At 38.4% G+C, this 13,322-nt stretch overlaps 1 protein-coding gene across 2 annotated transcripts in view; it reads right to left on the reverse strand.

The window, feature by feature from the left end:
• LOC126371234 (organic cation transporter protein-like) overlaps positions 1-13,322 on the reverse strand; it is a 52,180-nt gene that overhangs the window by 3,290 nt on the left and 35,568 nt on the right. For both annotated transcript variants that reach the window (XM_050016501.1, XM_050016502.1), the window contains exons 2-6: positions 5,305-5,477; positions 3,693-4,027; positions 2,653-2,973; positions 1,926-2,556; positions 687-814 (exon numbers count right to left, since the gene is read on the reverse strand). In XM_050016501.1, coding sequence (XP_049872458.1) covers positions 687-814; positions 1,926-2,556; positions 2,653-2,973; positions 3,693-4,027; positions 5,305-5,477 — 1,588 coding nt within the window. The remainder of the gene's footprint in view (positions 1-686; positions 815-1,925; positions 2,557-2,652; positions 2,974-3,692; positions 4,028-5,304; positions 5,478-13,322) is intronic.

The raw sequence follows: 13,322 nt of genomic DNA on the forward strand, positions 1-13,322 counted from the left end.
TGGATCAAACGTCAAACCGTACCAAGTTGCACACATATCCCGAGCATTGCGATAAATGAATCAACCCCATTGTCTACGCGTTATTAATTACCCGGTTACCATTTCCCGGTTACTACTTACTGATGTAAATATCTCAGTAATAACCCTGACACCAGGGTTGATCAGGTTGGTATACCACCTGACAACCTACACGATAAGAAGAAGACGCGTTATAGATCCAATTCTCTGGTTATCGTTCGGCGGATTTTGCCTTTGCTATGTTACGGCTGCAGAAATAAGGAATGCTTAATCTTTTTGCAGTGGTAGGTATTTTATTCACAATCAAATGCTTACAGATGGGATTATAGCGAATATCACTCTACTGTAGGTTGATGGGAGTTGGTAAGAAAGACTATGGTAGAAAGGAACGTTGGTTTTACTATTATTAATATCGATGGTCTAATCGTTATTATTGAGCGAGTACTAAGGCTGTCCAGGGGCACATAAGAGAGTTAGAGAGCTCACTATTATGGGTTCGGTCTCACTAGTTACAGCTTATCATAATATCCATCTTTGAATTTTGTAGCAAAACTGGCTGCGACGTGTCTGAGTGCTTGGAACTGTATCTTTCATTAGGATAATCAGAGTCTATCTTTCATTAGGATAATCAGAGTCAGTTAACTATAGCGACTGTCTTGTCTACTTACTTCTTAGTGTCGCTGATAGGTTGTGGTTCCTTACATCCAGCTACTTCTGGCAGGAGGAGGACGATCGCACCGCCCAGAGCACTGAGAGCGGCTATCGTCACCATTGGCAAGTGATCGTTCAAGATTTTCTGCAAATTACAATATTTTTTGTTATTTTTAGGTACTTTTAGAATGATTGACATTTGATTGACGTTACATTTATTTTACCATCTACCTATTGTACATTACAGAACATAATATATAAACTCATACATTACACACAAGATAAACGGTTAAGTTAGCTTTTATTTTTTCCAAATATAATATTATCTCGTACACGATGATTTACATAATCATATCATAAACAGCTTATATATATGTCCCACTGTTGGGCACAGGTTTCCCTTCAACTCACTCGGGTTCACTCGAGGGGTATGGAGCATACACCATCACGCTGCTCCACTGCGCGTTGATGGAGCTGTTTTGCGGCTAATAGCCGGGACCAACAGCTTATCGTGCCCTCCGAAGCACGAAACCATCTTACTTTTTCGGACAATCAGGTGATTCGAGTCTGCAATGTCGTTACCAAGCATAGGACAGTCTCACAAAGTGATTTCGATAATGTCCCCGTTGGGAATCGAACCCGGACCTTCCTGATCGTGAGCGCAGCGCTTTAACCACCTAGACCTAGACCACGAAGGCTGTTATGATGATTTACAGAGGATATATTTGGATAGCAATGTAGCAATGGCAGTGTAGCAATGGACACCCCAATATTCAATGTTAGAGTGCTCTTTTTTCTGCATTTAGATCCTCAGGTGGTCAAAATGCGTTAAGCTATAAGGCGTGTGGCTATGCTCTAACTACTTGCGGCGCAACAGATCCCGGGTGTGAGATTTTTTACATGTTTACGTAGCTGTGGTAATACCCAAATAAAAACTAATCTAGATAACATTAAGATTAAATATCCGCGAACTAAAACTAGTTATAAAAGCTAAGTGCTACAAATTATTCTTTTTAAAATTTATTTATAAACGTTGGTATTTAATTAGTAATTTACAACATTATGTTTTAAATTAGTAATATTGTTGAAGAGGGAAAAAATAACTAATGAGATTTTTATTTAAAAATCGAGGTTTTTTACAGCGGGGTAAATTAAAATAAGATGCACGGATGCGATATTTTTGCACTGCTACGTTATGTTTGAAAAATATTAAAAATAGCATTGTATCTTTAAAAAAATGGTTGTGAATTACTCACCAGTTTCCATAAGTACGGTATGCAAATTAACGCGAGCCCAGCGGATAGTTGACTGGCGCCAACTCCAAGGTTCCTGATCACGGTGGGGTACAGCTCTGCTGTGAAGATGGGCAGCATCATGTTCGTCGAGCCAATAGCAAACTTCCCCACCATCAGGCACACGATGATGATCCACTCGTCATCGAACGATATCGAGAATATCTCGCTAGCAACACACGCTAGTCCACACGCCACCATAGTGATGAAAATCGGTATCCTTCTACCAGCTTTCAGTAGTATAGGTATACTCGTAGCTATTGCTGGTATCTCTACCACAGCCAGTATTATAGACGCTACATGAAGATTTCCGAGATTAAACTTTCCGATGTTTAATAACAGTCCGTAGTACGCGATCGTCATAGCAAACCATACTAGGAACAAACAAATTGTCCTCTTCAGTAAGATTCCCTTGAATAGCATGAAAACGCTCGGTTCCTCGTCTTGTTTCTCTGCCTTATGTACCATTAGCAACTTGTCCAAGTCATTCGGTAGCTCTCGTTTATTGAACTTGGCTGCTTTTTGGAGAATCACCTTTGCCTCTTGCGTCCTACCCATGCTTATTAGCCATCTGGGTGATTCGGGGAGAACGAACCTTGAATATACCAGAATAGTAAATAAATACACATTGTTGATAAAGGCAAGCAACATAATTAACTGTAGACTAAGTGCGTGTATAATAAAAACGTACCATAAAACCAAAAGGACGCATCCGGGCAAGGACAGCGCGAGTTGTAGCTCCCTCCAGTTGGGCATATATAGGGACACGAGGGAGACGATGATGTAGGCGACGGGCAACGGGAAGAAGTTGCACACCCCTGCGATGGTCACCCACTTGCCTCCCACCAGCTCGACCGACAGCACGAATGCCGCGTACACCACTGATACGGACACTAAACCCATGATCAACCTCACGATCACGTACTGAATGTATGATCTCACCAGCAACGAGAGAATTGCCAGAGCACTCTGAGCTACCATCATTCCCATCAATATTCTCTTACGGCCGAACCTGAAATTGACAATGTTGCGTAAAACAATGTATTCCGATGTCGTCACTATCATAGAGTGCTAAGACATAGATTAGAATAAATCTAGAACGCTGCCTTGACAAGGCCTAAGAAGGCTGACGACATTTTCAGTTTAGTTAAGGTTAACGCGATTATGTTTAATTACAAGCAAGAATTTAATTTCTAAGTATATTAAATAAGTACCGTATAATATCTATAGTGAGTACTTTTTAATACAGAATGACTTCGCATTTGATAATAATCCGACATTTCGTTTTATTATAATAGAGATCTAATTGAATAATTATAATACAGTGCACGTGGAATAAATAAAAAATGCAAACATCCTATTGCGGTCAAGTTTACCAATATCTTTCTTTGAATCACACGACTCGAGAACATCTTTTTGTATTGAACACGCATTTCATAGTACGCGGTTTTGGTTTTTTACAAGCTAATCTTTCTCATAAGCTCAAACGGATATAGATTTCAAAATCATCACGAATTGAGAACAATAAAGTCACGATTTTAAACTGATTAATGTGGTTTATATGTAATATGGTTTTCCTTTCGGGTTTTTACGACGGGTGTATCGTGATAGGATCCTTATTAAAAAGTCCCCGGAACCGGACATCTATACTATGTATAATTATATCGCGTTATCACGCATGGGAGCGATAACGATTTTCAAACAAAAAAAATAATAAAAAACAGCGCTTACTTGTCAGAAATCCATCCGCCGACAACGCCGCCTATTCCGACGCCTGTTAGGAACACAACTTCGGCAAGGTTAGTCAAGCTGGCTCTGTCACATACCAAATCCCATTCTGATATTATCGTGTTCCCGACTTCGGATCTGTCGAAGTCCCAGTCCGTACATTTGACAAACGAGTCAAGCAAAGGGGCTGTGTGGTTGAGAATACTCTCCACAGTGACGTAAGAAGGAATGACCCGGACGTTGCAGGCGTCAATGGGCTGACTATAGTTGATCCAGTCTTCGAGAGGCAAGCTCGAAAAGTTGTCCGGTCTCTGACACCAGAACTTTGTTTCTCTAGCCTGGAAATAAAACATTGTTTTTGTAAAACTTATGCTATTTTGTATTTTATTTGTATCTTTGAAAGTAGTTAGGTAAGTGAAGCGAACAATAAAAAATACAGTTATTAACATAAAATATTCTAAAATGCAGTAAAATGTCCATCCTATTCCGTCCGCTATTCTTATTTTATAGTCACCTTGTTACTCGTAAAGTCGGAAACGAGGTAACAGGTATTGTAATAGATTTAACTTCTGGGTTTGCATGGAAGTGAAGAGGACAATACGTTCATACATAAACTCAAGTCACGCTTATATACTTTCTTAAACAGAGACATAAAACAAGAAAATGAGATTATGTGTTTAAAAATACCTATAGGTTTGAACTTAGATATTTGATCATCAAATTAGAGAAAAGGTGAAATAGAGGTCCATCAGAAGCAGGTGTTCTGATCATTTTTACTTCCTACTAAACTTTAAAAGTTATACCCTACCAGCAAGATTAATTATTTATTATTTACCTTATGATTATGATCTTTATTACTTTCTGTCTAATGGTATAAAAAAGTAACTACATACTTAGATATAATAACGATAATTATTAGATGTAAGAATACGAGTATTTTTTGCCTCATACGTTATATAGAACCTGAAGAAGAAGAAGAAGCCCAAACCGATTCAAAATGAATATTACTAGTAGTTCGAACGTTAATCGGCAAGTCGGCCTCCGAAGGACGTAATATACGATCCCGACGACCCGATTACTCTAGCCATAGAGGCAGCCAATCAGCTCGCGACACCAAACACTTCAGGGCCCCGATACCGACCCCGCCGGCGCGGCGTGGTCGACGATTTCCCTCATTCAGCGCTTATCGCTATCGACCCGCTAGGGTCGATTAATTCTTTCAAATATTTTTCCTCTCAGACGACGCCCTGAGCTGAGGTTGGCACCCAACTGGGCACCCTCAGGCCTGTTGTCTTAAACGTTGTACCGGGTGAGAGCCTTCAGCGCTCCCCATTTGTCCGGCCAAGTAGTTAATGCCATCTGCGGCAAATCTACAATAAGTCACGTTAAAAAAAAAGGCAAGTCGGCCAAAATTTTAAATATTAACCGCCGATTAACCGGCCCCAGTAAGTCGACTAATCGGTTGACTAGTCTGTCGGATTTCCAGACTGTGTGCTTTGCTAACTGGTTACCGGCTATGAAATTGGCCGGTTGCGGTCAGGCTTCCCGATTACTCAGCGACTATTCGGCATATCTCCAACTACAATATAATAAAGAAAACCTTTTGTATACTCACAGTAAACGTCGGGAGATATATATGGAAGGTGCAAGGGAAGGAGAACATTGATAGCAGGAATGTAATAAGCAGCTGCCAGCGTCCGTAGTCGCCGATGGCCTGCGAGACCACGTCGGGATCCTCCTCGACCGGGGGGCTGCGCGGCTTCTCTCTTGACGGCTGGCTTGGTATAACTGTGAATAGAAAAGGGAAGGTTGATTCTCAAGTTTACCCATGGACCGTTCATTACAGACAGCGATACGGTTCACCATGCACCAGCCCACACATTGATCATCCATTCAAAATTCAAAAATTGAAAATTATTTATTTGCTCATAAAACATGATACAATAAAGGTTTTACAATAAATGTGAGAATGTCATGTTTTGCCGCAATTTGGCATGCAAAAAATAATAAAAAGCTAACGCAAAATAATAGTCAATTTAATCTTTAAATAGGTACATTAGATTGGTTTTACTAATATTAAAAATATTCAATTTAGTTACAATTTCAATTTAGTAGGTATGTCAAGTAGCTATAATAGTATCAAATCATCATCATCATCAGCCCATTAACGTCCCCACTGCTGGGGCGCGGGCCTTCCCTATGGATGGATAGGGAGATCGGGCCTTAAACCATCACGCGGGCCCAGTGCGGATTGATGGTTATATACGACTGCTAATGCAGCCGGGACCAACGGCTTAACGTGCCTTCCGAAGCACGGAGGAGCTCGAGATGAAAACTTTTTTGTGGTCACCCATCCTATGACCGGCCTTTGCGAAAGTTGCTTAACTTCAACAATCGCAGACCGAGCGCGTTTACCGCTGCGGCACCGAGCTCGTCATAAACTCGCTCGCTCGTTAGTATCAAATATTACAAGTCATTTAAAAAATAAGTATTAGATAACATAAGTTAAATGTGAAGTAATTTTCAAATTCAAAATCTATTAAAAATTAAATATCAAAAATAATTTACATACATACTAATTTAAATACTATACGCTATTTCTATAATTAATGACTGATCCATCATTGATTTAATAAAAAGTTCGGTGGCTCATTGGTCCGGTAGCTCAGTTCGGTTCGGTTTATCATGCGACGGCAGGATCTCTGCTTACCCCAATTAGGAATATAGTCGTGGGATTATATTTTTTTATATGCTTGGTCATCTGCCGAACACAGGTTATCCGACAATCAACAGGAAAGGATATGGAGCATGTTCTAATGATAATGAGGTCCTGAGTTTACTACGCAAGATATTAGAACATCTTCTATTCCACATAAGTCAGAATATATAAAACAAAATATCAAAACAAATGAAGCAATTAGCAGTCTTAATTATATAATTCATTTAATTAAATACAGGCTACGTTATGGTGAAATGTGTTAAAACCGAGACAAATTTGACTACACAATTAAATGAGTATTTTTGTATGAGTTTCTAAGTAGTTAAGAATATTCTCGTTTTGGTAAATTATAATGTAACGCAAGCGTACAAAGTTAAAAACGCAAAAACTATACATTATTTACATAAAACGTGATAGGTAAAACAGAGCATTAGCTCTGCTTCATTTATAAGTTACATAGGTACCTAAATAATGTTTAGTTTTTGTACACTTGCGTCTACAACACATGAACTAATTTTCTCTTCTATTGACCTCTAAATGTAAGTAAATTTTGAATTTGATGAAGTTTTTGATGCGTTGCCGAGGTCTATACCCGAAATAAATATAATTAATTAAGATGTACTATATTATATAGGTTTTTCACCCACAGTGGAGCAGCGTGGTGGAGTATATGTCTACCCCTGAGGCCCGTGCCCAGAAGTGGGAGGCATATAGGCTGTTTATGTTTTTATGTGTATGTTTTCAAGTAAGCCCTATAGTGACGTAATTCTGATATGCACAGCATCAGGAAATAATAATGATGTAAAACAATACTTTACAATGTTATCATAATACGTGTACGAAAATAAGTATTCTTGTGAATTACTTAGTAATTTGAGTTTGGCAACTCACGCGTTACAGTTCCGTATATTATATATTTTTAAGTAAGTATTAACTAACTGTCGTCTCTGATTACATTTTTGTATTATCTCGACTAAATAGTAAAACTTCTACAAGCAGTTGACCTTGTATAACAGTTTAAGTGTCTCGCAATCACAGATAAAGTATTTTATGTATTTTCTACGGATTAGCTAGTACATTTATCATTACAAAGTTTGACTGATAAGTAACTATCAAAATAAACAGAGGAGTTAAGTGTATTTGCCTGTCACTTAAACACGAAAACAAATAATATCACACAACATCAACCCTATATCCCCGACGGGGTAGGCCATGATTTAGTCTATGTAATATAGGAGGTGAGCCTATTGCCATTAACCGAGCACAAATACTGAAAATCACGTGATATTAATTATTTAAAAAAGAAATCAAAATATTTATTCTCCAAAATTGGCTTACATAGTTAGCGCTTTTTGAACGTCAAAAATAAAAAAATATATTTTATTATGTATTAGCTGTAAAATTACTACCACATCGGCAGCTGTACCGCTGAGGGAAAGGCGTGGCCAGAAATCCTCCCAGCACAGGGCCCTACTACTACTGTTTCATGTTTTCCTTTCTTATCTATTCTAACTCATAAAATCGCATTCAGTGATTTAGAGCCCAAGCCGGGACTTGAACCTGTGACTACGATATAAGTTAAACGAAAACAAATGTTCTATTTCGCCACCGAAAAACAGAAAAATACCTTTTTTCAAATTTTCCCTCTCGGTTTCATGGATGAGGTATCCGATAAGTTTATTCCCAAATTTTGCTTTCTTATCTAACGCGATGGGTAGGTAACCTGTTACTATACTCATGCTCATCATATGTAAAATAGGTAGTATTTAAGTACTTACGCAGATACTAAAAGCGGCTGAAAATTAATTTCTGTCAAATTAGACTCCTCCCAAAATTTACATTTCCCAAACCCAGAGTAATGCAGAAACGTGAGTTTATGTCAGATTGTGTTTATAACGCACCACTAAAACGTAGTTCTTAGAAGTTACATTTATCTGAGAGTGTGCAGTTGATGAGTCAATTAAAATGCAAGAATCAGTAGTGGCCGCCGACTGATAACGTGCGGGTCGCGTGCATACTACCACGTGGCCGAGTATTTTGCGCGCGCGCTTATTAAAAGCGACATGCGCTTGCGCCCGCGACGCCTTGGCAATGATCTTCAATGCAACGCAAAGGCCTACAAATGAACTGCATATTTCATCTTAACGAGCTTCATATGTTCCCAATAAGCGACAATCAATGTATCAACATTATCGAACAGCTGATTTAGATATATTTCCGACTGCTGTTTAATCAAATAATATAATTTGATATATAATATATATTAAATGTATAATTTTATTTAAGTATCACTGTATATACTTAAATAAAATTCTGTTAGACATAATTAAGCCTATGTAAGTAAGTAAAAGTAATATAAGTATTGTATATAGCGGCAAGAAATTCTCAATAATTGAATATTGGGGTCAATAGAATAATTAATTATTATTATTAGGTAAGCACGTATTGTATAGCATGCTACTTATGCCTATATTGATACTTATTACTGTCTAAGTTGTAACTATGTACTAGAATGTAGTTTTACGATCCTAAATAAAGTATTTACAAAGGTCAGCTAGGAGTAAATGCGGGCACAGTGATTCCCAGAGGTCGTCGTAAATATTGAACTAGACCAGACCTTCGCTAATCCGACTCAACCTTTCTCTAATGCGCTGTGTAAATAAATCATAACTATCCTTGTTTTACTACGTGAATAATACATGAGTAAGAGGATACAGCAATTCTACGACTAGGTACGCTTACGTGCGTCGTTTTACAAACAAATCGAGCATCCAGGCGCAGGCGTCGAGGCATTATTCTTCATCTCTCGGACAGCGGTGCATTTGGGGCCAAGGTCGGGGTATATCGATTACACTGATCGCGATTTGCATGGCTGACTTGGCACAACGATATCTAGACCACCAATACAACTGATACAAGTAGGCTTCACCGACGGTGTTCGGTATTGTGCTGAAATGGCCTAGCCTGATCGATGACGGACGAATGACTCGACTGAAATCATAATCGGGAAGCATCGGATCATATCAATAGACATGAAGAAGTAATGGAGAGGATACAGTAAAGAAGGGGATTTGAAGGATAGTGACAAACTTCTTTTTAAAGAACTAAATAATTATCAGATAAGATAATAATAATACTTACAGAAAAACAAACATAACTTAAGATAAACTGGATGTTAATACGTGATGAGAATCATTTATCTTAAGTGCATTCTGTTCTTTGTACTTTATTTGAAAAAAAAAACTGCTCTGACAATGACCCGCTTTCTAAATGCAAGCTTAGGTCTAAGGTGTTGTTGCAACATCTCAAAAAAACTAAATTGGACATAACGTGTAAATGTCTGTGCCGAATCTAATCTCGTAAACTTTAGTTCCAGTCAAGGATATCAATCAAGCTATTGTTTGAAGAATACAGATAAAAAAGCAATTAGGTTTGCATCCTCAGCGAATTGATGGGTCATAAGGCTAACAATTTCCTTGTGAAATGTTTGAGAAAAAAATATTGTAATCAGTGTAAACGACGGTCGAATGAACAGGGGTCGGCACTCGGCAGCTAGTCACCTGTTAAATTGATTTTATGGTGTCTTCTTTGGAGTACCCATGTACTTTTAAATTAGATGCGCTGTGAGGTGCTACGATAACATTTAACACTCTGTACGCTTATCAGCGACTTGGTAATGTACTTCATGCTCCTACTGGCATAATACTCATATGAATTCAATATAAGTTTTCGATCATTTTTCCAATTTTTAGTTAAAGTAATAGAGAAGTAAGTAGGTATAATACGTTTACTCTTCTAACTTGTAGGGAGACTACACGGTAGTGGAGTCTAAACTCCACAGGTTCGTCATAGACAAACTAATTGCTAGAAGTAATTATTGCCGTGAGTCACCACCGACCAACTGAAATTACTTTCTGCCTATATATAAGCCATGTTTCCAGCAATGAAATGCGTTTATCCTTGATTATCGCTGGTACATTTCATAGAACAGTTGTGGAGGCGCGAGGCGAGAGTCGCGGGCGCATGATCGCTAGTGGGGGACGCTCCGGAAGCCCGACGCTCAATGAGCGATCCGATCGGCCCGGTCAGTGTTCTCGTTACTCAGCACTATACCACACACTATACTACTAACTACAAACATCCCACATACTCAAATCAATTTGACGCAAATCATCCGTGTTGCACTCTGCAGTATTCGCAATAAGTATGTTTTTATTGCAACCTTAACTGAGCCTATTTTATTACAAACTTGCTGATAACTGCCTGATAGACTCAAGGAATAGTGCTATCAGAAAGTTTGTCAGCTAGTTGTGAAACAGGCCTTTATCATTCACATAACACACTATCTATTCGCGATGTAATACTCTCTCTCTCTCTCTCCTTGGCATTTATTATTCCCTGATGGCGGGGTCTACCTTCTTCGTACTTCTCTTCCACTTCGCTCTATCAGACGTGTCGTTCTCGGAGACATTGGACATGCACAGGTCCACCTTGTTTTACTATTGTATTGTATTGTATTCGCGATCTAATACAACTGATGATTTCTATTCATTGTGATCACACAAAAGTGGATTGACTTCGATTATTGCTTCCAGTTTACGTTAATGTATCATGTAATGATCCTACAAATATATTTTTTTGTAGTAACTATAACCTACTCCTACTACCTACCTACTTAAATCCTATAAAATATTTGTAGCTATCTTCAATAGAAGAGCTCACTCTCGTGGCATCGTGGATTAAATTAAGATTTATACTTAATGTAAGTACATTGATGTCTTGTTATCTGATGATGAATTTATAGGACTTGACTGTAGGTACTACCTACAATAATGAGAAACTTTCCAGGCTACGTTTCTCAAAAACAATATAGATGGCGCTGTATTTTTTTCCGTTGTTTAACCTTATAATTTCATAGATAACAGACTATGCATCTTTTATCTTTGTTTTTGGGCATCAATGACGACCCTTGTTATTACACCCAGGCTAATTACGTCTTCCACCCATTATTATTCTCAAAATAAAGAGAACCAATATAGGTAGCAACATAATTCTATACATAATCAGATCCAAATGTCAAGCAACAATTACATAACATAACATAAACAGCCTATATACGTCCCACTGCTGGGCACAGGCCTCCCCTCAATCAACCGGAGGGGGTATGGAGCATACTCCACCACGCTGCTCCAATGCGGGTTGGTGGAGATGTTTTTACGGCTAATAGCCGGGACCAACGGCTTAACGTGCCCTCCGAAGCACGGAATCATCTTACTTTTTCGGACAATCAGGTGATTCAAGCCTGAAAAGTCCTTACCAAACAAAGGACAGTCTCACAAAGTGATTTCGACAATGTCCCCATCGGGAAGCAACAATTATTTTTATATAATATGCTTCTACTATTTATATTATATTTTTGAATTATGTACCCGAGCAATGAGAAAAGAGTAATTTTCATATTAAAACAGTACAACGCCATCTATAATGTTTTTGGGGAACGTAGCCTTATAAGTCCCTCATTGACAAATGTAACAACTGTCATTGTAATATAGTGCCAACTGTTACCAAACAAAATGTAGCTAAGGGCATTTTGATCATAATATTAAAGTCGAGTGTATAGATGTAATGTGATGCTGTGGAAATGGTTGAATAATTTAGCAATAATTAAGTATCCACAGACAGAGAAATGTATTTCCTACTTTGATAAAAAACAATAGACATAATCTGTTTGATACATGATATACCTTTAGATACACTAAAAAGATCAGTTGGATCTTATTTTCACATCTTTGATACATTAGTGTACTAATATTACCGCATATTATTACAACTTCCGGCATGTTATTTTATCACCTCCTATTCGAGACTTCGATACCGCTTTATATTCCTTATTTATTACTCTGTTTGCGTGTCCTGAATATTGACGGACACAGATGGTAATATCGCACGGAAGAAAAGTTCCGTTACATAAAGATATTGTCAGAAGGGCAAAAACGTATTTTCATTAAGTGTAACGACGCGGCCTTATACCAATATGATTGAGATAATAATATTAAATATTTAATCATTATCATCATAGGAAGTGTGAACAGGTAAGCAAACAGAGGTCAAAATGTTCTGTTTGACCTACACTTTCAATTCAGTGAAATGGTTCCGTACAGTGCCCTTAACCGATGGTTCTGGGCAGGACGGGACCTTTTGACCCTGCCCAACTAGCATTGAACCGTCAATCTCAGTACAACGAACTACCTTAACCAAACTGTGAACAACATAGCATCACTTCTGAATCCCCGGAGGAATCACATTCGGATGTGATTTTTGTTAACAAAACCTCGCAATAGACACGATAGTTTCAATCCTGGTCTAAATTTTTGGTCTCAGATTTTATTGGGGTTACTACTGGGTCCCTGGTTCGAATCCCGGTGGGGACATATCACAAAAATCACTTTGTGATCCTTAGTTTTGTTAGGATATTTCAGGAAGGCACGTTAAGCCGCTGGTCCCGGTTACTACTTACTGATGTAAGTTAGTAGTCGTTACATTAGCCATGTCAGGGGCCTTTGGCGGCTCAGTAATAACCGTGACACCAGGGTCGATGTGGTTGCTAATCCACCTGACAACCCAATAGAAGAAGAAGAATCACATCTGAATATGATTCCTCCGGGGATACAAACGTGATGCTATGTTGCTGTTAATTTGTTTAAAGTACTTACTTACTTAGTTCGTTGTACTGAGATTGACGGTTCAATGCTAGTTGGGAGGGTCAAAAGGTCCCGTCACCATCGGTTAAGGGCACTGTACGGAACCATCCAAATGTGATTTTTCAAATTACACTATACGGCGATGATAATGCACTTTGATCCATCACACAAATATAAAATGTTGTTGTTGTAATGTTGCTGTTGATGTTGTCC

The sequence above is a fragment of the Pectinophora gossypiella genome, chromosome 12 (genome assembly GCF_024362695.1).
Source record: "Pectinophora gossypiella chromosome 12, ilPecGoss1.1, whole genome shotgun sequence".
Taxonomy (NCBI): domain Eukaryota; kingdom Metazoa; phylum Arthropoda; class Insecta; order Lepidoptera; family Gelechiidae; genus Pectinophora; species Pectinophora gossypiella.